This window comes from Asterias rubens, chromosome 5, assembly GCF_902459465.1.
Source record: "Asterias rubens chromosome 5, eAstRub1.3, whole genome shotgun sequence".
Taxonomy (NCBI): Eukaryota; Metazoa; Echinodermata; class Asteroidea; order Forcipulatida; family Asteriidae; genus Asterias; species Asterias rubens.
Genome location: NC_047066.1, coordinates 9,354,407 through 9,378,649, shown reverse-complemented (window position 1 = coordinate 9,378,649; position 24,243 = coordinate 9,354,407). Strand labels below are relative to the sequence as shown.

Here is a 24,243-nt window from a genome sequence, read left to right as displayed (position 1 = left end):
ACATTCTGGTTATCTCTTTGGAATGATCTTCCACTGAACCTCAGACTAGTAGACACGCTCCAGCTTCAAAACCAACCTGAAAACTCACTTGTTCAGTCTTGACTTTAAGTACCCTCATTAGCAGAAATGCCTTGGTTAGTGCCAGGAGTGTCTTACTGACAGACTTGGCTTACTACAAATATAACTGATGAGCAAATTTGTGAAAATTTTTGTTTCCAATCTTACCGCTGTTGTGAATACCCTTCTGACAAGTTGACCTACCTGATGATGAAGTCCATGTCATTATTGACTATAGTAATCACAACATCTGGGAGGTTATGCGGTGTATCTAGATGACTCTCAACAGTTGCTCTGTCAAAGAAAATTAAATAAAGTACAACAGAATCAGAAGAAGAAGAATCTTAATCACATTTTCATTGCAATAATGCATGTTCTTGATCATGCTTTAATAATTCAAAATATACTTTTAACTTTTGGAAAAGGTGGTCCCCTTTTTTAAATGTTGCCGATTATCTGGAGCGAATAGGTCCACGCAGAATAGGAACACACAATCTAAGAAGTGGTGTTACAGGCAGTTACGCTTCTCAGATTCAAATTATGGGCATAAAAACTGGAAGGAGCCTTACATTGCATCATGACCGTTAGCCATGTACATTATGCATCTTAAATTTGCATTCTGTTTGTTTATTGTCTAAACTTTATCTGTCAAAGTTCATTCCAATATTCGTTTTGAAAAATCCTGGCCATGCAACTTTTGCATATCATCTTATTATTTTACTTACCTGAGTGAGTTCTTGATGAGTTCTGGAAGCATGTAATCCAGAGGCTGCATGATATAGGGGAAGTTTGCTCCAGTGTGTCCGTTAATGCGCACCTTTGGGGTGAAGCCGTATCTCATCTCACACTGCTCCCTAGAATCAAGAAACACATGGAACAATTTAGCATCAATGAACATTAGGGCACACTCCTCAGACAAGATTAAGGAGTGCAGTGGAGAGAAATTCCACTCATCCCTTAAAATAAAGGTGTGATAATAAGGGAATCAATGTGTGGTGAAGAGGTTTTCAACTAGTGGTTTAATCCCAATGAGGCCTGGTTCTTGATAATTTTACCGAGACGAAGTCGAGGTAAATTATCAAGAACCAGGCCTCGGCAGGTTTAAACCACTAGTTGAAAACCGATTCAACACACTTTGATTCCCATTCATAAATACCTTTTCGGTCAAAAACATCATCACTTTATGGTCAAAAAGTAAAATAAATGCAAAATTTATAGTTGTTAAATAATTTCTTTCAACACAACACCCCTCCAGCTATGAAATGGTAAAGCCCTCCGCCGCCCAGGGGTAAACAACTCCTTAAAAGGGAATGCTGTGCGCGTCGCGCGTGATGTGGCACAATTGTTTCAGCAGTTGCTCTCGACCAATAGGAATGAAGAAACTGTCTTTAAAGAACATGTGCAAGGTCGCGTGTCACGCCCATGAATTAACACATTTTACCGGTCATAAACAAAGGTTTATACACACCCACGTGACGCGCTCTCCACCAATAAGAATAACGAAACTGTCTGAGGTATTATGAATAATGGTTTAAAATAACAATAATAATGTTTCTTAAATGGAACCTGAAACAAAGAGGGTTTCTTACATTGCAAAGTCAGCCCATTTGCCAATCAGTCTCTTCAGAGCCATCTTTGTACAAATGATTCCAATGAAGTCTCTCTGATGATAGGAAAGAAGAAGAAAAAGCATTAGCCAAATTCAATTCAATTCAAATTTGCTAACTACTAAAACAATTCCATTTAATTCAATTGTCTACCTGACCTATTGAGGGCGCCGTATACAACCTCAGGAAATTCAAATGACACAGACGGCTTGTGATTTTAGATGCAAGGTGCCAGCACACAATTTTCCATGTTAACTTAATTCTAAACACATGCATATTTCATCTGCTGCCACCTAGCGTTCAACATTCTCCAATTACATGTGGATACTCCTAAAAAAGGAAACTCTGGTTTTAAGTCTCAAAAGATCAGGAATAAAATGCTTTGATCTCTAAGAATGATGTATTCTCCACCCACCCTGTCTTGGTGAAGTCCAAGATGGTGTTCAGCAAGCATCCTCAACCCTAGACGAGAGGTTAAAGTTCGGTCCAAGAAAGAATAAATGATGCTTTCATCCTGGATGAAAAACAAGAAGAGGACACACAAAACTGATAAACATTATGAATACAAAATATACACCCAACAACCTTGGGGTTTCCATGGCCAGTACGTCATGCTGGCTCCCTCTGGCTATGTTTTTATGGCGTGTTGTGACCTAGCAGTTAAGAGCAACAGACTCAAGCTCTGGTGTCTCTGATCGACAGGGTTTGGGTTCGAGTCCCAGTCTAGACACTTAATTGTTACATTGTCCTTCAAATGGGACATATATAGCTGTAGGTCTGGTTCTGTGTGTTGTGTGATGCATACATGTAAAACAAAAGAACCCAGTTACACTTGTCGCTAAGAGAAGGGGTTTGCCCCGTTGTTCCAGGTTTGATTGGCAGCATATTGTGCCACAGCACCTTGAAAACCATTATATGCAAAAGGATTAGGTCTCGTAATTCAAATAAAGTCCCACATACCTTGCAGGAAATACTGTGTGTTAAAGCGCCTAGAGCGTCACTGAGTGAGGGATATGCGCGCTATATAAGAAGCCACTAATGTTATTATTATTGTTACCTTGAGGTGTTTTTTACACTCTCTGAAGCCTTCGGCAAGGTGTGTTACGACATCTTTATGGTCGTCGAGGAGACCGTTGACGAGCTGGCAATATCTCTGCTCTGTTTCATGATTGGTTATCTAAGACAGCAAGAAAAGACATATATACTAGACTCTGTGAGGTGTCCTGGCAATGACTAGAGCAGGCTAGTTGCAACATTGAAACCAATTAAAGCCATTATACACTTTCGGTATAAAAAAAAAAGTTCACAGATTTACAAATAATTTACAGGGTTTACAGAAGGTAATGGTGAAAGACTTCTCTTGAAATATTATTCCATGAAATGCTTTACTTTTTGAGAAAACATTTAAACAATATCAATTCTCAATAGCGAGAATTACTAATTTATTTTAAACACATGTCATGACACGGCGAAACGGGTTTTCCCGTTATTTTCTCCTGACTCCGATGACCGATTGAGCCTAAATTTTCACAGGTTTGTTATTTTAGATATAAGTTGTGATACACGAAGTGTGGGACTTGGACAATACTGTTTACCGAAAGTGTATAAAAATTAATGGCTTCAATAACTCGCACAGCGAAATTAGTATTAAAAAAAATCCCTCAAACGGCTTAGCAAATAGTACATGTAGGTCTAGCTAATGTCCTACCTCCCCAGGTTGTACAATAAACAGGACAGTTCTTTTTCAAAACTTTGTGTTTATCCGTCTCTGAGTTTAACAAAATCTACTCCACTGCAGTAGGAGTAATACCGAGACAGGTTTTCAAAAAAAGTCTACACAGCAAAGTAAACACAAATACATTACGATGTCACTTCAAACAGAATATGCATGATACTTTTTGTACCTCACTCGCTAAAGAACCACGCTGAACAAAATTCATGGATCCTGTGTTGTTCACTATAGACCTTTTTATCTTTTCAGAGCCACCACTCCTTCAAAAGAGATTTTACCCATGGTTGTACCCGCAAGTTTACTATTAATATTTATATTTATAGTTACTCCGACCTTTCCATTGTTGGTAAGCAACCCTTTCTGTAAAGATTCATGAGCTGAAATACCTCTAATGATTTGTTGATTTATTTCCAACAAATTTAACATATTTTTGAACAATAGTGTTACATTTGTACTAGCTATGGCTATCTGTTTTGTTTTGCATTAATGACTTTCCATACTTAACCAACCTCGGTTGGCAAAAACTCGGGCTGTGATATTGCAATTAGCCTTTTTTGAAAAATGGTGGACACTGTGGTATTGCACTGTGTGATTTGGGTGGATGTGATCAGATTTACCCGAACCTAACAGTGCTATCTATAGTATTGTGTCCACTGTACCTCAAACTGGCTCATAGAAAGGTTTAAAGCCACGATCCACTGTCCCTTTTACCCCCGCAAATACTGCATGATAAAACATATGGAGTGCTTGAGGTGGAAACAAATTTTTTAGTGTGGCTAAGGTGTGACTCTTGCCTCCAAACCTCAAGCATTTAACAATGGGTGCCACCCACTTGACTCTATAAGTAACCTTACGTTAGGGAACTCTGCTGTCATATGGAATGCTCGTATGTACATCTCATGCACTTGAAGTATGGTAGGATTGCAGCCAACAATGAAAGGCAGGCCTCGGAACTCGGCAATACGGTGTGCCACACGGACAGGCAGCTCCTTGTGTAAATACTGGGCACTCCGCTTCAATTTAGGAGAAACAAATATTATATAAATATATATTCATAAATACCTCAGACAGTTTCACTATTCATATTGGTGGAGAGTGCGTCACGTGGGTGTGTATAAACCTTTGTTTATGACCGGTAAAAAGTGTTAATTCATGGGCGTGACACGCGACCTTGCACCTGTTCTTATAAGACAGTTTTTTTCATTCCTATTGGTCGAGAGCAATGGCTGAAACAGTTGTGCCACATCACGCGATACGCGCGACGCGCACAGCATTCCCTTATAAGGAGTTGTTTACCCATGGGCGGCGGAGGGCTTTACCATATCATAGCTGGAGGGGTGTTGTTGAAAGAAATCATTTAACAATTATAATTTTTGCATTTATTTTACTTTTTGACCAAAAAGTGATGATGTTTTTGACCGCAAAGGTATTAATGAATGGGAATTAAAGTGTGTTGAATCTGTTTTCAACTAGTGGTTTAAACCCCCCGAGGCCTGGTTCTTTATAATTTACCTCGACTTCGTCTCAGTAAAATTATCAAGAACGCAGGAAGTATGAACCGGGCTTTACGGTGTGCTTCAACACTCAACACAATTGAAACATTGACCAATTGAAAGGTATTTTAAGATACTGGACACTATTGGTAATTGTTAAAGACCAGTCTTCTCACTTGGTGTATCTCAACATATGCATAAAATAACAAACCTGTGAAAATTTGAGCTCAATTGGTCATTGAAGTTGCGAGACAATAATGCAATAAAAAACACCCTTGTCCCACGAAGTTGTGTGCTTTCCGATGCTTGATTTCGAGACCTCGAAATCAAATTGTGAGGTCTCAAAATCAAACTTGTGGTTCTTGAAAACTACATTACTTCAGAGGGAGCCGTTTCTCACAATGTTTTATACAATAGCTCCCATTACTCGTTACCAAGTAGGGTTTTACGATAATAATTATTTTGAGGAGTTATCAATAGTGTCCGGTTCCTTTAAAGATACTGTGAGGTACATGTACTTTTAGTGAATTGAAAAACACAAGACAACCAGACCACCTGGTGTGTTTACTGGTCCGAGCCTAATATCACTAGCCTCGGGCCTGCGGTCCAAAGTTAACTTCAAGCCATAGTGAAGCATACTCACCAGCAGATGGTTCCCATCAGGTGCCTTGCCGGTATAAAGGAGAGTTGCTGGAGTGAGACGCACTGATGGCTGAAACAATAGAGATAACAATAGAGATTATAATTGACTTAAGAAATAACGAGCAGCTGCTCAAGTAGGGTCTGTACTTCTGACCATTGAAAGGTGCTCCATCTGTTAGAGTAGATTATGAGGTAAATCCTGATCATATGTGTGACATATTTTCGTTTTGCAGGTCTACATGTACGGTATGTACTTGTCGCCCACTTCACACAAATTAGCCTTGTCCAAGGCACTTTATGCAAGCACAGGCCCGCTCTGTATTCACCACGTAGCGTTGGACAACGAACTGCATATATACATGTACTGGCACAGTACATAACAGTACTTTGTTTTTCAAGGATTTCAACCTTGTACAACTAAGCCAAAAACGAAGCTGTTTCGAATAGGCTCCACTGGTTTATAGCATTGTATTGCAAGAGCTGTTTTTTTCTTTGATGATTTACATGTATTTTTTAACTATGAGAGACTTTGGAATGCTAGGTGGCAGCAGACTTTACCAGGTAAATTTCCATTATTAACGTAGTTCTGACCCTGCGCATAATATTACCGAGAACAATGGATGTACCTGGTAAGTCTTCTGCCACTTAACTTGACCTGGAATTACACAAAGGCATCAAAGGCCACTGCTGCCCTGGTCGTTGCCTTGGAGCCCTTTAAAAAAAAAAATTATTCTCATGACTTTCCTTGTCCTCTAAAAGATTAAACTCCAGGCCTGGGGCCACCCACAGTGTTGGCTCTTAAGTCTTTACATATATGTCACAACGTCTATTTTCATTACTGGCCAGCAGATTCATTATATAAATAAATAAATGATTGGGTTAAAGTCTTTAATACATTGTAAGAGGTTAAAAATATTTCCTCTTTGTCACACAAATACAAAGGTAAAGTGACTTAAAGGCCCTGTACAAATGTAATTTCTTAAGTGCTGGTTTCCTGCTAATTTTCGCTTAGCAGAAAACTTGACTACAAGCATTACTTCCCGCTACAAAACTGTCTATTTAATTGGGCCAGTGACTTGAAGAAAAGAGGATAAAGTGAGCGTCTTTTGACATTTCAACTTGAAATTTATTTTAAAATGTTACCTTTTTAGCTGCAGAGTCGATAGCCGTCTGGTTGTAAAATGAAACAACTGGCCTTGATTTCTGCTTTGCTAAACTGTAATCATGTACCACGGATATTGGCCGAATGTTGGCAACCATCCCGCTGTCTGCCGCTAAGAATACCCTGCAGTCTGGTGTTTTGCTTTTTGTCTTGTTCAAGTTCGAAGTGGTATTGGTACGTCCGATTTGACGACACCCTAGCGGAAGGAGACGAATCCTGGGAACGAACGCTCCGCTCCCGGCCATGCTGACTTTATAAACTGGGTCACGGCTAAATGGACACAGCTGATGTCATTACAGGTACAGTGCGGCCCAGTTGAGTAGGCACAGGGTGGTCCAGTCCAGTTGAACTCAGTGAAAACCCACAGGACTTCATAGGGCAGTCAAAAACATGTCACGGTGTTACACTTTTTCATTGGTTGAAAGTTGTTGGAGGTTGATTTGGACGCTACTAGAATTGTTGAAATACTGTGCACTGCTGTTGAAAAAAAAACATGTCAAACACTTTAAATTTGATATCTACATTCGTAAGTTGTGAAAAGTGAATACATACAGCAAGGGATTCAAACTCAGCGCCGGGTATCTGGCTTGCAAGCACGGTGGGCTGCTGGTTGAATTATGCTCAAGAATTAGAGTCCAAATCTTAAATGAGGCAATTGTGTCTCTAACGTATCGGAAGCATGTAGGCAGTAAACTAATTGGGAACTGAAAAAAAAATAAAACAAAAATCACACAATTAAGGTATTTTCTGTTACCTAAACATTACGAGGGTATTAAAAGTATTAAGAGGAAAATAAAATCCAAGCATTTTTTAATCCACCTGACTGGTCCCAGTGCATTAACTCTGTAAACCTACCTGCATTTAAACCCATAACAATGATTGCTTAATAACATAGGCCTACATATTTAAAAAATATTCTATAATGCCTTGCAAAGAATAGTACGTATCTAAAAAAAACCTGTAAACTTTTGGAAAGATCATACAACCCGGTTTTTGAAATATGATAGGGCCTATTTGTCCATTCCCATTCCTTTAAGTACAACTGTTCCCACTACACATATGACAATACACCTACCTACGAATATTTTGAGAGAGAAAAAAGGAAACAAACAAACATACATAGCAATTGAACATGACCTCTGACCGTACATCTACTGCAAGTCCAAGGATTATTCACTGAGCACACAGCACACACCATGAGTAACTACCCTCGTCTATCAATGGGAGGTCAAAGTTACCATGACAACACTTGATTTCAAGGCTCATCAGATCCTGCGCAGTCAATTTTTCAAAATAAGTACAAAGACAGAAAGCTGATCTGACCTTATTGCATGAGACTTGTTTTTCATCCAGCTGAGCTAGGGCATGATCTAACCACACTATCTACCAAAATGATTCGTCCAATTTTGAATTCGCTCGTTCACTGTGCTGGCAGTCGCTTTTTATAGGGTTAAGGCCCCTATTTTAAAGATTTTTTTTCTCTACCTGTATACGTCAAAATCCTTTTTAATTGTGAGATTTTTTAAAAACAAAAAACCATCTGGCATGCCTGGTTTGGATGGGAAGTACAGCTTTACCAGCACTGTTTTGGATACTGCTTTTATCACTTTAAAGCCACCCCCAATACACTTGTTCACTAAATTTATCAACATACAGTTTAACATTTTGTTTTTCAGGGTAATGTTTTTTCCAGTTCACTTTCTCTTTATGTCAAAATCATTTTCAGGTGAGGTTTTTGAAAAACAAAAACACCTGGTTTGAATGTAAATAATACATTCAATGGACCATGAAAATGCAAATGATGTTGGTTAATTAACTTTCCGCTTAACTAAAATTCCGGAGTGTAATGTATTTTATTTTTAAAAACAATCCATTGTCCATGGACATTTGTTCAAGATAAAATTCATATATTTCAGGTTAATGACAAAAGTGATGAAGAAAAAAACATGGCCACACATTTTAAAACACTTCAACAGCCCCTCTGAATACGCTAGCTCACTGCTCAGCCATTATAATAAAGTCTCTTTTAAGACACTGGATACTCTTGGTAATTGTCGAAGACCAGTCTTCTCACTTGGTGTATCTCAACATATGCATAAAAAACAAACCTGTAAAAATTTGACCTCAATCTGTCGTTGAAGTTGCGAGATAGTAATGAAAGAAAAAACACCCTTGTCGCACCATGGTCACACGAAGTTGTGTGATTTCAGATGCTTGATTTCGAGACCTCAAATTCTAAATCTGAGGTCTCAAATCGAAATCAAATTCGTGGAAAATTACATCTTTCTCGAAAACTACGTCACTCCAGAGGGAGCTGTCCCTCACAATGTTTTATACTATCAACCTCTCAGCGTTACTCGTAATCAAGAAAGGTTTTATGATAACAATTATTTTGAGTAGTTACCAATAGTGTCCACTGCCTTTAACTACGGTTATGGCTACGTCAAAAGCCTTTTCAAGTGAGATTAGTAAAACAAACAAGAAACCACCTTGCTTTGGATGTTATCAATGGACCATGAACGCAAACTTCTTTGAATAATATTGGTTTTTAAATTGGTCGAGCGCGAATTTCCAGAGTGTTGTACTTCATTTTTTACAATGGCGTTTGTTCAAGATGAAATGCTAACATATTTCAGTCTAAATGAGCCCAAGTTCAATACAAGTTTAAAGGAAAAATAATAAAAAAACTACTTTTTAAACCGCCCCCTCCAACACCTACTTTTTAGGGGTACATGTAGGAGAATCTGGTGAAGTGGCAGCATCTCGTGATGTCCATTTGCCCTTTATATTGTAATGAGTAGGTTGTATATTTCTATTTTTGTATTATTGATTAGAGTCTGACTAAAATCAATTCATTAACCTGTCGATTTTGCTATAGCCTAACCTACAATGTTAGTTGAATGCTTGTAAACCTACTTTAAAATTCTTTATTTATGTTCAGGGTAAAATCAGCTTAGCATGAGAAAGCTTTTTGTTTTTGAGAAAGAATTTTTTTTTTCCACATTTGGTTTCGAGACCTCATGAGAATCGGATTTTGAGGTCTCGAAACCAAGCATCTGAAAGCACGCAACTTCGTGTGACAAGTGTGTTTTTTCTTCCTTTATCATCTTGCAAGTTTGGCAACCAATTGAGTTCAAATTTTTACAGGTTTGTTATTTCCTGCATGATGAGATACACCCACCAAGTGAGAAGACTGGTCTTTGACAATGCATTATGGGAAGGAATATGAATTCTGAATCACGACACAAACCTTAGCATGCTTAGGTTGCAATTTGCATGATGTAGAAAATAGATTTAGAACTAAATTTGAATTGAATAAATTGACTATTGAATGAATGGTCCTATTATTTTCATATTATGTATTTATGTTTAAAAATAGCAAACACATAAGCCAACAAAACGTACTTCTAGAACCATCTTACTCTATGCTGTGACGGACGGGGTTTGTTCCGCTATTGTCTCCATATTGGAGACGATTTATAACACTAACACTAACAGAACGATCCCAATCTGAGAATGGGAGGAGTTAAACAAAACAAAACGAATGCAGATTGCGATTTCGAAATCAAGTAAACAAGTTTACATTTATTTTCATTATAGTAAACACAAATACTTACAAATACAATTTGTCCAACTGAATTACCAACTTCAGGTTACCCCTCTACATAACTAGTGACGTCTTTAGTATTTCAACTCGTCGTAGAAACCATGGTGAAAGCTATATTTTAATCTGAAATTTCCAACGTAAACCTCTCGGATTGCATGGCGTGACAAACCCAAATAGTCTGTTGCCCCATCTACTGTCACTTTTGTTTAACGCAAGTATGAGTCTGGGTACCGTGCAGAATTTATGCTGGCGATCGTTTGTTTGTTGACATAGCGCTTTCCATTGTATTCATGATTGGGGAGGTAAGGTCACGAATAGTTTGACTTCTATTGTTTGACTTTGGCCGATGTTTTATCGGTCAATATTTTTTTCCGAGAAGGTGATTGGGAAATGATCTATATCATTTATTCTTGTAAATACATGAGCCCAGTGGCACAATGACATTTGGGAGCGCAAGGCCGATGAAGTGAAAAACGGAGCCTGATGATTGAGTTTTTGACAGCTAAAAGCTACCGTAAAATAATAATAAATTGTGAATAATGAAAACTTTTCATAAGTGTCGGGATGGGGCGCCTATTGTAAACTAATTTGTTTTGCACATCGTGATATAATACTTTGGTTTACAACAATGGAATTCAATGTGTTGTAAATTATTTCAATGCGGTGCCGGGGTTTATACCAGTTGTGACATAGGCCTTATGCTTTTTTTTTCCTTTTTTGTATACCTATATGGTTTATAGACCAGGACTGAAATGACAAGAGTTTCAGTAATTGATTATTATTATTATTTTTTTATTTTTTTTATTTTAAATCTATCTTGACAATGGCCCGTAGTGCAGGGAAGTACATGACATTTCAATAAATATAAGTGGTTTCAGAGTCGGTTCATACAAATAATAATGACATGGTTCTATGTTACACAAAGGTGGTTAATTCCTAGGTCATAGCCTACCACAGATGTTAAAGAATTAAAAGAACTGTGTTTATAATCTTGTTTATAAATAGGAGCAACAAAGGAAATGGGCACTTTTCACCTGTAAGCACGAACCGCGACAACAATACTCGACCGATTGTAACAAACAAGGTGTTACTTTTAAAATCACCGTAATAACATTTTCCGTCTTCTGGTACTTTATTTTTTAGAATACGAGTGACAAATTTTAATTATAGGTGCTTTTCCAACAGCTGCGTTTCTATTTTTGCTGTCTTTAGAAGTTGAATGCACCAGCGCGTATAAACCTTATGTCTCAACCCCTCAAAATACTCTTCAGAAAAGAAAGCCCATTTAATCATTCATGTTCGAGAGGACAAGTCAGAGGTTATAAGCTTGAGTGGTTTCGCCAACATATGGCTGGTCAGCGCTCTTATATAAGAACATAGCAATCCATTCATCTCCACATTTTTGCTCAGTTTTTGGTAAGGTGGCTGTGATTTATAGACGTTCTTAGAATCCAATTATTTCATTGCGATTAAAGATGTCATCAAGAAAGCAAGCTAATCTCCTGAATGAGAGGTAAGATTCTTAAATTAAGATGCAGTTTAAAGGCAGTGGACACTATTGGTAGTAATGGAGTGCTGTTTTGTAGTCTAAAACATTGTGAGAAACGGCTCTCTCTCTGAAGTAACGTAGTTTTTGAGAAAGAAGTTATTCTCCACAAATGATTTGGAGGCCTCATGATTAGATTTTGAGGTCTCCAAATCAAGTTTCTGAAAGCACACAACTTCGTTCAAATTTTCACAGGTTCGCTATTTGATGCATATTATGTTGATATACAACAGAAGACTGGTCTTCTATTTCAAAAGATATTCGAGTTATTGAGATAATGCCGACATCCGCAATGATGTCCACGCAGGAAATAATAATAGTCCATAAATTGTTATTACACAACCTAGCGGCGTTACCGGTAGCGCTTCTCATCATTGTTCAAATTCGTGTGGATAAAAAGTGATATATTTTTCCATATTACCGCAATACTTCGAAACGAATTGTTTCTCAAATTGCATTATACTATGTACTTGTTACATTGTCCTTTTTACCGTGTGAGAAAAACATCATTAGGCCTACTGATTTTACTACGGTAGATTGAGTATCATAGAAATAGAAATAGTTCTACCTTCATGTGGACCTAATAATGTCCGCTGCTTTTCAAAAGCTATTCGAATAACTCTTTTTGTGTTTGGAAATACCAGGTTAACTGTTGTAAGAAATCTGAATTACTTTGTTAATTACGTTGGTCTGGACTTTGGAATGCTAGCCCATTGCACTACGTAGACAAATCTAAAACACATCAGTGCACATTTGATGTATGGCATACCAATGAAATAGACCCTGTTTGTGTCTTACTGTCTACCATTTCCTTGTGAATGCTTTGCTGCAATGAAATGCTTGAAGTCTTGTGTGGTCTCATGAAGAAGTTTTTCGAAGTTGTATGCTGTCGGTTGGTAAGGAAGGATTGTGCCTTTGATGATATGTAAGCTTGGAATTGGTGACACAGTCGGAGTATATCATGAAAGATATCAGGGCCATCGCAGATTTTCCTTTAAAGTAATATTTAGTGTACAACAATGACTGCCTTTAAAAAAAGTTGCTTGTTATTCTACCCATATTGTTTACAATATATGGTAATTCCATTCTTTGGATAACTTTCCGTATGGCGCCACCACTTTTTCACTCATTTTTACAAAGAGGGATACCTCATTGATGTAAACTAGATACTATATTATTTCATATCGAAGGAAAAAGTGTTGGCGCCATACGGACATTTTTTCCAATTCTTTTTTTTCATGACGTACTCTGATTATGCCGAGTGGAATCCCACGCCCGTATAACCAAAGGCTATCCCAAAAATAAATCCATATTTATTCCACTGGAAGATGTGTCATGATGAATTTTAAAATAAAAACAAAACAAACGCAGCAATCAAATTTTTATGCACATGTAGCAAACAACATACTATTTTTTTGTTTAATCCATCAGGGGTGCTACGTTTTTTTTTTCTCTCCTATGTGTATGTATTTTTTTTCATTATCGTTCTTATTTTTTTATTTGCGAAATTAATAAATAAATAAATTAATGAATCAATCAATCAATGGATCAATTAACTTTATTTGTGAACGGTAGGCATACGTATGCGTTTTACATTTACGTTCATAAACGTAACTTTTACCGAACAAAATTCATCCATCTAGCGGATTAAAAAAACTGGAGGTGACTATTATGAGCATTATTTATCAATAGAATTTATCAATAGATTTTAACTTTTCTTCTCATTAGAATTTCCCTAGTTTGCTTAGTATTTCTGTGGATATCACCGGTTGTATTTGCCACAAACTATGGTGCCGATTTGGTCAAAGATGACAACGAGAGGTTATTTCTTCGAGATGTAGAAAGCCATATTCTAGAAACAGAACGATGGTTGCATGAACAAGCGGGTCAAGACGGAACAGGTAAATAGAATTATTTCATAGTTTTTTTCTGATTACGAAAAATTAGAGGGAATGAGACAATTTGAAAACAAACTAATCTTTGTCGAGTATCACCGAGTTCAAAGTTCAGAAGCGATTTAAAGGCACTGGACACTTTTGGTAATTACTCAAAATAATTATTAGCATAAAAACTTACTTGGTATTATAACGAGCACCGGAGAGCTGTTGATAGTAAAAAAAAAAACACTGTTCGAAACGACTCCTTCTGGTATAACGTAATTTTTTAGAAAGAGGCAACGTGTCACTCAAATATATTTAAAAGTCTTCAAACCATGAAGTCTTTTATCATGCATCTAAAAGCGCACAAACTTGCACAGCGATGGTGTTTTTCTTTCATTATTCTTTTGCAACTTCGATGACCACATGCGTCAAAATGTGCACAGACTTTTTATTTTATGCATTATGTTGGGGTATACAAATCGAGAATACTGGTCTTTGACAATTATCAAAGGTGTCCAGTGCCTTTGACAACAAACAAGAAACCACGGTATAACATATGTTAAATTTGCATCGGGGATAAAGAATATTAATTTGTGTGATTTTTTTATTTACCCAACACCGATGTGTGTTGACACTGTATACTTAGTACTTTCTCGAGCCCTGTGGAAAAAAATCACAGGCATATTACTCGGGTAATCACAGTTTTTGTTATAGTTTTTTTTTAATGACAACCGTAAATCTTTTTCAAGATGGCGAGCTTTTCGAGAGATCAAGACGTGACCCACATGACCTTCTTATGCAGTTTGGCTTCACTCATATGATGTCAGATCGAATGGCAAATGCTGTACGTGTGCTGAAGAATGTCTCGTCAACGTACAGTGAGAGGTGAGTACACCGCACGCACACGAACAGCGTGTGCCGAAAAAAGGACGCACTGCGTCTTTCTTCGGCACTTTCATCTCATTATTGAGAGAAAAAAAAACCAGAATGCCAGTAATTCAAGTTTTCTAATAAAATCGCTTAGCCAGAAACATACTTAATGCTGAGATGGTCATAGATTCAGTTCAGTTCAGTTCAACATTTATTTCCAATTCCTCAATCAATATAAATACAATGTTAGCAAAGTGATACACAAAATGCAGGAAATTGGGGGCAACAACCAAGTAAGCACAGCTTGTATTATAGGGAGTACCCATACAAAGAAATGATCCAATACAGATACAATAAAGATAATACAGACAGCACAGACAAAGCACAAAGCACATGACCAAAAAGACCGGGACAACAAACACCCATAACATTCCATGGTTAGGTCCCAAACTCAAGTAAAAGAACACCCTTGAATTGAAATAATACATTTATGAAAACGAAACAAAAACACACTGAAAAGGGCGTGCACGAGAACCGGTCCTTTTTTTTTTTTTTTTGGCGTACGGACAAACAGCAACATGAAGGATTTGAATCTTTGCATGGCGAGAGTACAATCTGGTGAGGTTTAACGGTGACACCATTTGGATAATATGTTTTGACTAGTGGGGTAGGGGAGTGGTGGCCTTTGTAGAAACCGGTGGTTTGACACCTCGACGTTTCGTTTATGTCTTTTTTGGGTTTATGAGCAACATTGCTTTTCTCATATAAAGACAGATCATTCAAATTGTAATGGCCTGATGTTTCGATCCTAGAACTCGAAAAGTCAGGCCATAAAACAGTTGCATTTATACCATAATGTCCTTTAGGTTGGTAAGCAGTTTGCAACAGCTAGGTGTATTATCTCTGTTAAATCAACCTAAAAATTGAATTTCATACAGAACGCTGTCAGAGTTGTCCGGTCCAGCGAAGCGCGAACTGTGCAGTGCTGCTGGGGTCGATTACACTGTCAGTGACTGTCCTTCTACCTCAATATATAGGACCCATAATGGAGCATGTAATAACCCACTGAATGTCAATTGGGGTAAAGCTTTTACTCCATTTGTTCGTCAACTCCCGGCAGCGTATGCGGATGGTAAGTTAATCATAATAAAGAATGCTCAACTTTTTTAACAGTATACATGAACTTCTGTTTTTTTTTCTTCCCACAATGGATGGAACTAGTTCATAACTTCCCTTGAGAATGTATTTACGGACTGCACTATAAAGAGACCTGAATGAGCCTTCAAATGCGTTACTTTTTTGTTGAGGGTACTCTTTTATGAAACCAAATGACAAAAGAAGAAAAAACTCCATAGGGGAATTCTGCTACACAGTATGCGTTTTTTTTACAAGTGTTTTTCAAAAGTAACTCGTAAACAATGGCAATATATATTTTTTCCCAATACACGAACCCACAGCTTTAGATAATCCAAGACTTGCAAAATCTGGTGAAGCCCTTCCACCACCACGGCTCGTCTGCCTGGGCACAATCAAAGACGCTGAGAAAGACCACGATAACAGCGCCGACCATTGGACGCTCCTGAGCATGCACTTCGGACAATTTCTTGACCACGATGTGGACCACTCTGCACTGGAAAACGGTACTTGAGACACCCCCCATACAAAAAAATAAAAATAAAATGGCATCCTCGACTTGGGGCAGATGGTATAAACCCCCACCCCAACCCCCTCATTGTTATATCACACATAACCAACAAATCCATATATACCGATGTGTATATGGGTTAAACCAAAATAGATATTCGTTATCCCCAATGCAAATTTCCATCTATATACGTCTATATAACTTCCGATATTACATGCACACAACGAAGACACAATAGGGAGGGGATGGCCAATGGTTTTTAAAAACTATTAACTGTAAACTTCCCGCATAAAACTTTGAGATTTAAAGGCAGTGGACACTATTGGTAATTACTCAAAATAATTATTAGCATAAAACCTTTCTTGGTGATGAGTAATGGGGAGAAGTTTATGGTATGAAACATTGTGAGAAACGGCTCCCTCTGAAGTGCCATAGCTTTCGAGAAAGAAGTAATTTTCCACGAATTTGATTTCGAGACCTCAGGTTTAGAACTTGAGGTCTCGAAATCAACCATCTAAACACACACAACTTCGTGTGACAAGGGTGTTTTTTTCTTTCATTATTATCTCGCAAGTTCGATGACCGATTGAGCTCAAATTTTCACAGGTTTGTTTTTTTATGCATATGTTGAGATACACCAACTGTGAAGGCTAGTCTTTGACAATTACCAATAGTGTCCAGTGCCTTTAAAAAGTAAAACAAGTTTCAGCAACTGAGTCAGGCGAAGGTTCCACGTCGTCAGTCGGATTTTCTAATGAAGACGATCAGAGCATACTGATCGAAACGTCGAGTTGGTACATGCAACGTCGATTGTTTCGAGATCCACCAAAATGCTTTAGACGCCACGGCAGTGTTGCCGACTCGATTCTAGTAGACTCAAATTGCCAGTTTCACTACTATGCGACATGATTTGACTTCGGGAATAATGACTTGACTTGACTTCGGGAAGAATGACTTGAATATTGACTTGACTTCGGGAATAATGACTTGTGGCTTGACTTGACTAAGGCAGAGTTGACTTGACTTGACAAATATGACTCGGTTACACCACTACATCAGGGTGTTACCATAAACCAAACCAAACAGTTACATTGCACCACCTATTGGCAGAAGGTATCAATGAAACAAAGTATTGTGTTTCCGTTTTTTTTCATATCAGTAAACTGCACCTGTGAAATTACCCCAAAGTGTCTACCGATCATGATCCCAAGCAACGACTCTTTCTTTACCGCGCACTGCTTCAAGTTTCAACGATCCGTCGCCGTACCAGATGAGGATTGTAACACGTCACCAAGGCAACAGCTCAATCAGATTACGTCATTCCTAGACTTGTCTCAAGTCTACGGTAACTCGGAGACGCAAGGAAAGTCACTGAGAGATTTGTCCAAAGGTAATAAATGCATCAATAGAACGGGACACAATTCGCACAGAGCTGCTTAAAGGCAGTGGACACTATTGGTAACTGTCAAAGACACTATTGGTGTATCTCAACATATGCATAAAATAACTAACCTGTGAAAATTTGAGCTCAATCGGTCATCGAAGTTGCGAGATAATAATGGAGAAAAAAAAACCTTGTTACACGAAGTTGTGTGCGTTTAGATGGTTGATTTCGAGACCTCAAGTTCTAAATCTGAGGTCCCGAAATCAAATTCGTGGAAAATTACTTCTTTCTCAAAAACAATGGCACTTCAGAGGGAGCCGTTTCTCACAATGTTTTATACCATCAACCTCTCCCCATTACTTGTCACCAAGAAAGGTTTTATGCTAACAATTATGTTGAGTAATTACCAATAGTGTCCACTGCCTTTAAGCCCAAAAGAGAGCCAAGTACAAAATAGTTATGCTTACATGAATAAGGTTAACAAACAAAATACCATATCTTTTTGCTATTTTTAAGCAGTATTTTCTGCTTAAGCAACCTTATGTATGGACCCATTTCGGACTCGGCCTGAGTCTTCACTAACCCAAGTCGGGGGTCTTTCTGGGGATTGTGACGTCATATGCAGGTGGTCTTTAAAGAAATTTCATTTCGTTCCTGCTTTTCATGATCCAGGTAAAGGTTTACTGCTATCTATCGATGACCCAAACAGTGACGTAGGTCATGAACTATTACCGAACGACGAGGAACATAAAGATTGCATCATTGCAAGTCCACAGGTTAGTAAGGGTATTTCGCAGACAATTTTTACAAAAAAGTAATTCAATTTAACATTTTGATTAGTTATTTGAAAAGAATGCTCCGTTATATTATTATATCAGTTTTCAACAATCAAGATGAATAATTTAATTTAAATAGTTCTCCCATACCATTCACTGATCATAAAATCATACTGTTGTAGATTTTATTTTAAAACAATTCTATGTCCTAAAATTGTTGCCCACTTCATTTAGTTAGTTACTCCTTTTTAGTAAAATCTTTTTTTAATAATGGTACATGCATTGTATGTAGCCATTATTTGGAACTGGTAGTTTGTTTATGTTTTTAAGGGTTTAACTCCTATTTCTATATAAATATGTTTTATATGTAGGGGCATGTTAACTGGCTACTTGTTTTACACCTTTAATCTCTAAAGTGCCTCGGGCGTCTTTTAGGCGGATTTTATCGCTAAATAGTCGACGTCATCTTTTACATCTTTGTCAACTTCTGACTGAACCTTTGTTTTATCGTATTTTTTGTCTTCTTTTAGCTGAAGTGTGGTCGTACGGGGGACGCTCGAGCGGCCGAGCAGCCGGGCCTAGCGAGCCTGCACACGGTACTACTTCGTCAGCATAACCGGATCGCAGAGAAGTTATCTATCCTCAACCCGGGCTGGAACGATGAGAAGCTGTATCAGGAAGCCAGGGCTGTGTGCATCGCAATGTGGCAGCATATCGTGTATAATGAATACCTGCCTCCTCTGTTGGGATCTAAGAATGTATGTTAAAATGGCGTCTTGTCAGCACCATTATAAGTAGGGGTTGTCTATCCATTGAAACTGAGGACTTTGAAGGAACAGAGGTCGATTTCACAAAGATAAGATAGGCCTAACTTAGGACTAGTTCTAGGACTCTTTAGGAATTATTACAAACTTAAGGCTCATAGTCCTAAGTTAGGAAATTCGTCCTAACTCGAGATAAGACGACTCTTCACTCTTTGTAAAATCCACCCCTGGACACGTTTGAATGTCAAAGACCAACATTCTCACTTGGTTTATCCCAACATATGCAAGTAACAAATCTGTGAAGATTTGGGCTCAATTTTGTCATCGAATTTGCAATAAAATAAAAAGGGAAACAATTCTTGCTGCAATTTTTTGTTTTTGCTTTCCGATGCCAATAAAAGGTTCAGGTATGAAGTATTTCAAAAGTTATTGAGTGAAAATTACCGTTTTCTCAAAAACTGCGTTACTCCAGAGGTAGCTGTTTTTATGCTAAAATTATTTTTTAGTAAATACCAATATTGTACAGTTCATAAGGACACAATTTAAAAGCATTTAATTCATTTTTTAAACATGTTTAATTCGGATCATTTAACCACCTTTCTACTCTCCAACATGTGTTTCTTTTGTCAGATGGCCAAGCACGGTCTGCAGGTCCATCCAACCTCGTACCTATTCGGGTACGACCCTCACGTCAATCCCAGCATCTCCAACGTGTTTGCTACGGCAGCATTCCGCATGGGACATTCACAAATTCCCACCACACTGCTCAAGCTGGATCGGGACTACGCAGAGGTAAAACAAAAGGGGCGGTTGCAAATGGAATAATATTGGGGCAAATCTGAAGAAAAGTATACGTCCAATTGTACATAGATATACAAATAAACCAATACCAATGTTCAAACAAAATTAATTTGAATTTTCATGTGTTATCTTTGGTTTTTTGTTTATTTAATTAAGTGTAATGTATGGTTGTAATTTATTGTAAAATATATTTATAATATATTTGTACAGTCGTACACGCTTATTTGTTTCTTTTCCCAAATGGAATTGATTTAATTTGCAATGTTTGCCTTAAGTTCCTTTCCAAAGATGTTTCTATTAGTATTATTTATTATGTAAAATAGTAGATTTTAGATATTACATAGGCTATAATATGAATAATGTTGTATATTGTCCTTCCTTGTAATTGGGGGCTAGTTCGCTGTTGGTTTAGGCATGGTTTGGTTAATATACCATGTCTTTAGGTAAGTTATGACGACGTGGGTGGATTCAGTTCTTTACTCATGCGTGTATAAACACATGGAACTGATTATTTTGTACTTGCGGGAAGTGAATGTGTGAATAAATTTGTTTATATAAGACTTCGATATTATATTTTTATTACAGGGATACTAAAGTTGAATCGATACCTAAAAAAAAGGAAATAAGGAACCATTGAACATTCTCTTTCTCTGTCTTGCAGATAGAGCACGTGAAACTGGACGAAACCTTCTTCAACGCAACTCATTTAGTCACGAGTCCCGGACACAGCGGGATGGACGCATTCTTGCGCGGGATGATCGTGCAGAAACTCCTCACGATCGACCTCTTACTGACGGCTCCGATTACAAAACATCTATTTGCTGATCCCGAAGATGGGTAAAGGTCTTATGTAGTTATAGTTCGTTTATCAAGGGGCCCGCGGCTGCATTAAATGTACACAACACAAAGAGCACGGGGACGACCACTGCCAAGTGACAACACGAAAAAAAGACTCGCGAGAGCCGCATAGCGCCTTTTACCAGTTCGCTCATCAACTAATTATTAATAATTACCAATGCTACCACAATCATAAATATACATACATGTGGATTTTAAGGTTTTAACCATCACCACTTAATAAACTTTTTAAAAACCAATGCCATAACAAAAGTATCCCTTTCGTAAGCGTGTTTCCATCCCACTGTAAGCCCCACCCACTTCCCACAACCCGAGGCTATCGATCTTTACCAAAAGAAAATACGAGTTGCTTTCTTAGGCAGCAGCTTTTTTCTTTTCTCTTTTGATAAGTTGTGTTAAAAAAAAAAAAAAAGTTTTTGAAATGTCTATGTTCGACCCTCAGTCAAGGTCTCGATCTAGCTGCATTGAACATACAAAGAGGTCGAGATCACAGTATTGCTGACTACAATGCCTGGAGGAAGTATTGCAAGTTACCTGAAGCGGGTAGCTTTGATGATCTGTTGGACGTCATGTCAGAAGCGACTGTCTCGGTTTTTAGAAAAACATACGAGTAAGTTAAGAGTTTTACACTTTGGCCTCAGTGGCTTGTCATCATTTTTTTGAATGTATTCTTCAAACGATTTTGTTGACAGATGATGTTGCTTAAAAACACTATTGTTGCACAGTCAATTTTGTGCGTTCAGATGCCTAAAAGGAGCTTCAGCTGAAGTCTTTTATTATTTGATCGGGAAATTTCTTTCTCAAAAACTACGTGTCTTCAGTGGCCCTCTTCTTTCAACAGCTCTGAATTGCTCGTTACCAAGTAACTTTTGTGAGTATTACCTACCAAATGAGTCAAGTTCCTCTTTTAAAAATGTAGTTATCTAGTAACACTATTTATTCGGCAAGTGTTGTTGTCTACCCCCTTTATTTGGGCAGATCCGTAAATGACATAGATCTATTCCCAGCTCTGATTGGTGAGACACCAGAGCGTGGCCAGCTTGTGGGGGCTACCCTAGCGTGCTTGATTGGTGAACAGTTCCATCGGCTAAAGTTCGGTGATCGATTCTGGTATGAGAATGGTCTTGGGGAGCAAGCATTTAAGAAAGGTAAGTTGGGGTCGATGTAAAAGAGTGAAAAACACCTTTTTCTCCGCCATACCACTCTTGCAAAGAGCCATATGCAGACAACTCTTTTTTTTTTGGAGTGAAAGACGGGTACTTTCAACTCGATTTAAAGTGAAGTTCGTTCCACTTTCACTCAAAAAGAGTGACACCGATTGACTTTTCACTCTCAAAAGAGCGAAACTGACACCACTCGGACAGCAAGATAGTGACACTTTCAACCTTTTGGATATCTAAAGAGAAATACCAATTTATAGCGATATCTCAATTTGCATAAAATGTTTTTTAATTGTATAATATTTATGAATGGTGAATTGAATACGTTGCTTAACAGCTCAACTGCTTGAGATCCGTAAAGTGACGATGGCTCGAGTGTTGTGCGACACAACGAATGACGTACCAACAATCCAACCCTATGTGTTCCGTGTAGCAGACACCGGCACGCCACCAGAAAATGCGTAAGTCATCGTCATCATCATATTCATCATCATCATTGCTTTGTTCTCATCCAGTGTAGGATAAAAGCCCTCATCCCATGAATGGCATTAATTTCTTGCAGTTATGGTCCATGTTGTTTCGCATATACCCTGATCTCATCTTCTTCTCTATCTACCTCTTTTCGTCTGTAAAAGGGGTAAACAATTACAGGAGTAGGAAAAAACATAATTGTAGCCCACACCTTGAAGTGGCCTTCATCAGGCCTTGTGTGTCTGGCGACTTGCATAAAAAAAACTGGTACGATACAAACTCACAATTTCACTGATACTGATCACTTTCAGATTATACATTTAATTAAGTTTTACCCTAACTTGTACTACTTGTTTTTATCTTTCTGTTGCAGCATAAAGTCGTTTTATACATACAGTAGAGAAAACCACTTCCCTGGTGACGCAGGAGACATGCCTGGGTTCTTCAATGGTAGGGTATCATGTCAGGGTGATGACAACATACCTGAACTCAATCTTGAACCTTGGACAGAGGGTTATGGTAAGCTTTTAAATAATCACCTTGAAAACAAACCGCCATTTTGTAGAACCAAGTTGTTGCCTCATTGACAAAATGGCGGACTATGTTAGTTCACGAAATAAAAGGAAAACTAAAATCAGTTTCGATGTAGTTTAGACATGTTCCAATTTTGGTAGCAGCAGAGAAATGTATCAAATAATTATAGTTTGAGGTACTTATGTAGATTATAATGTTTTGACTTTCAACAAACCGTAATACAAACTACAAAACGAAAGCCTTTTGTACCCCATAGCGTCCAATCAAAAGCCACGTGTCCATTGTAAAGGCCCAACAGTTTCAATATGGGAGTGTCGTGGCCGAGCGGTTAAGAGCACCGAATTCAAACTCTGATGTTTCTGATCAGCAGAGTGTGGGTTCGAATCCCCAGCCGTGACACTTGTGTCCTTAAGCAAGACACATAACCATTGCTTCGTCCTTCGGATGGGACGTAGAGCCGTTGGTCCCATGTGGAACCCAGTGCACTTATCGAAAAGAGAAGGGGTTCGCCCCGGTGTTCCTGGCTGGATTGGCAGCATATTGCGCCACAGCACCTTGTAAACCATTACATGGTGCTTAAGGATTAGGTCTTATATCTCAAAATTCGCCCACTCCTTGCAGTAATATAATACATGGCGCTTTGTATCCTTTGGCAAAAGGCGCGTTATAAATACGGTTATTATTATTATCGAAAACACAATATCAGTTCTTTTCCTCGTTTTCTTGTTTACATCTTACATCAACATGTTTGTTTTCCTTTTCGCAGTTGACGTCACAGAAGACGATGGCTTGGATGTTCCTTTTGGTGGTTAATAGATTATACAACCACAAAGACGAAGAAGAAGAAAAAATGGCCGACACTGAGTGCCACACATTTAACAATTCCGTCTACTTGACTATCCCATTGTTATCATGGCAGGAGTGGTTGGCTTTTTTATTTTTATTTTTGCGTGTTATACAACTTAATCTGTTTTTTTATTTGGCTATAGCTTTACAAAAAAATGTTTAAATAAAAATCCGGTGTAGGAAATTTCTTTAAAAAAGAAACCTTTTGATGTTTCTAGAATTTGTTCCTGATGTTTCAAGAAATTAACACAGTTAAACTGCGTTTAAATTTTAGTAGCTTATAAAACAAACATTTTGTTTTTATTTGGCTTAGTTTTAAAAGGTTGAACAATTTCGGTGTAAGAAAATTTCTTTGACAAACACACCTTTTTTTCTGAATCTATAATGATTTGCCTTCTTTTAAATCGA

At 37.9% G+C, this 24,243-nt stretch overlaps 2 protein-coding genes across 3 annotated transcripts in view; one reads left to right on the top strand and one right to left on the bottom strand.

Annotated features, from left to right (window-relative positions):
- Window positions 1–10,466, bottom strand: part of LOC117290791 (3-methyl-2-oxobutanoate dehydrogenase [lipoamide] kinase, mitochondrial-like) — a 13,589-nt gene extending 3,123 nt beyond the window's left edge. Inside the window, exons 1-9 of one of the 2 annotated variants that reach the window (XM_033772348.1) lie at window positions 10,311–10,466; window positions 6,675–7,170; window positions 5,533–5,601; window positions 4,251–4,409; window positions 2,722–2,841; window positions 2,080–2,178; window positions 1,647–1,720; window positions 783–911; window positions 262–351 (exon numbers count right to left, since the gene is read on the bottom strand). In XM_033772348.1, coding sequence (XP_033628239.1) covers window positions 262–351; window positions 783–911; window positions 1,647–1,720; window positions 2,080–2,178; window positions 2,722–2,841; window positions 4,251–4,409; window positions 5,533–5,601; window positions 6,675–6,938 — 1,004 coding nt within the window. In that variant the 5' untranslated portion in view covers window positions 6,939–7,170; window positions 10,311–10,466. The remainder of the gene's footprint in view (window positions 1–261; window positions 352–782; window positions 912–1,646; window positions 1,721–2,079; window positions 2,179–2,721; window positions 2,842–4,250; window positions 4,410–5,532; window positions 5,602–6,674; window positions 7,171–10,310) is intronic. The other variant, XM_033772349.1, reaches the window with a different exon arrangement.
- Window positions 10,467–11,593: 1,127 nt separating this feature from the next.
- LOC117290793 (peroxidasin homolog) lies at window positions 11,594–23,833 on the top strand. Its single transcript, XM_033772351.1, has 15 exons — window positions 11,594–11,813; window positions 13,575–13,747; window positions 14,476–14,611; window positions 15,535–15,728; window positions 16,054–16,236; window positions 17,401–17,631; window positions 18,298–18,401; window positions 18,932–19,159; window positions 19,796–19,957; window positions 20,628–20,803; window positions 21,267–21,434; window positions 21,803–21,972; window positions 22,322–22,445; window positions 22,829–22,974; window positions 23,756–23,833. The coding sequence occupies exons 1-15, from the start codon at window positions 11,776–11,778 to the stop codon at window positions 23,800–23,802; spliced, it is 2,280 nt and encodes a 759-aa protein (XP_033628242.1). The 5' UTR covers window positions 11,594–11,775; the 3' UTR covers window positions 23,803–23,833.
- The last annotated feature ends 410 nt before the right edge of the window (window positions 23,834–24,243 follow it).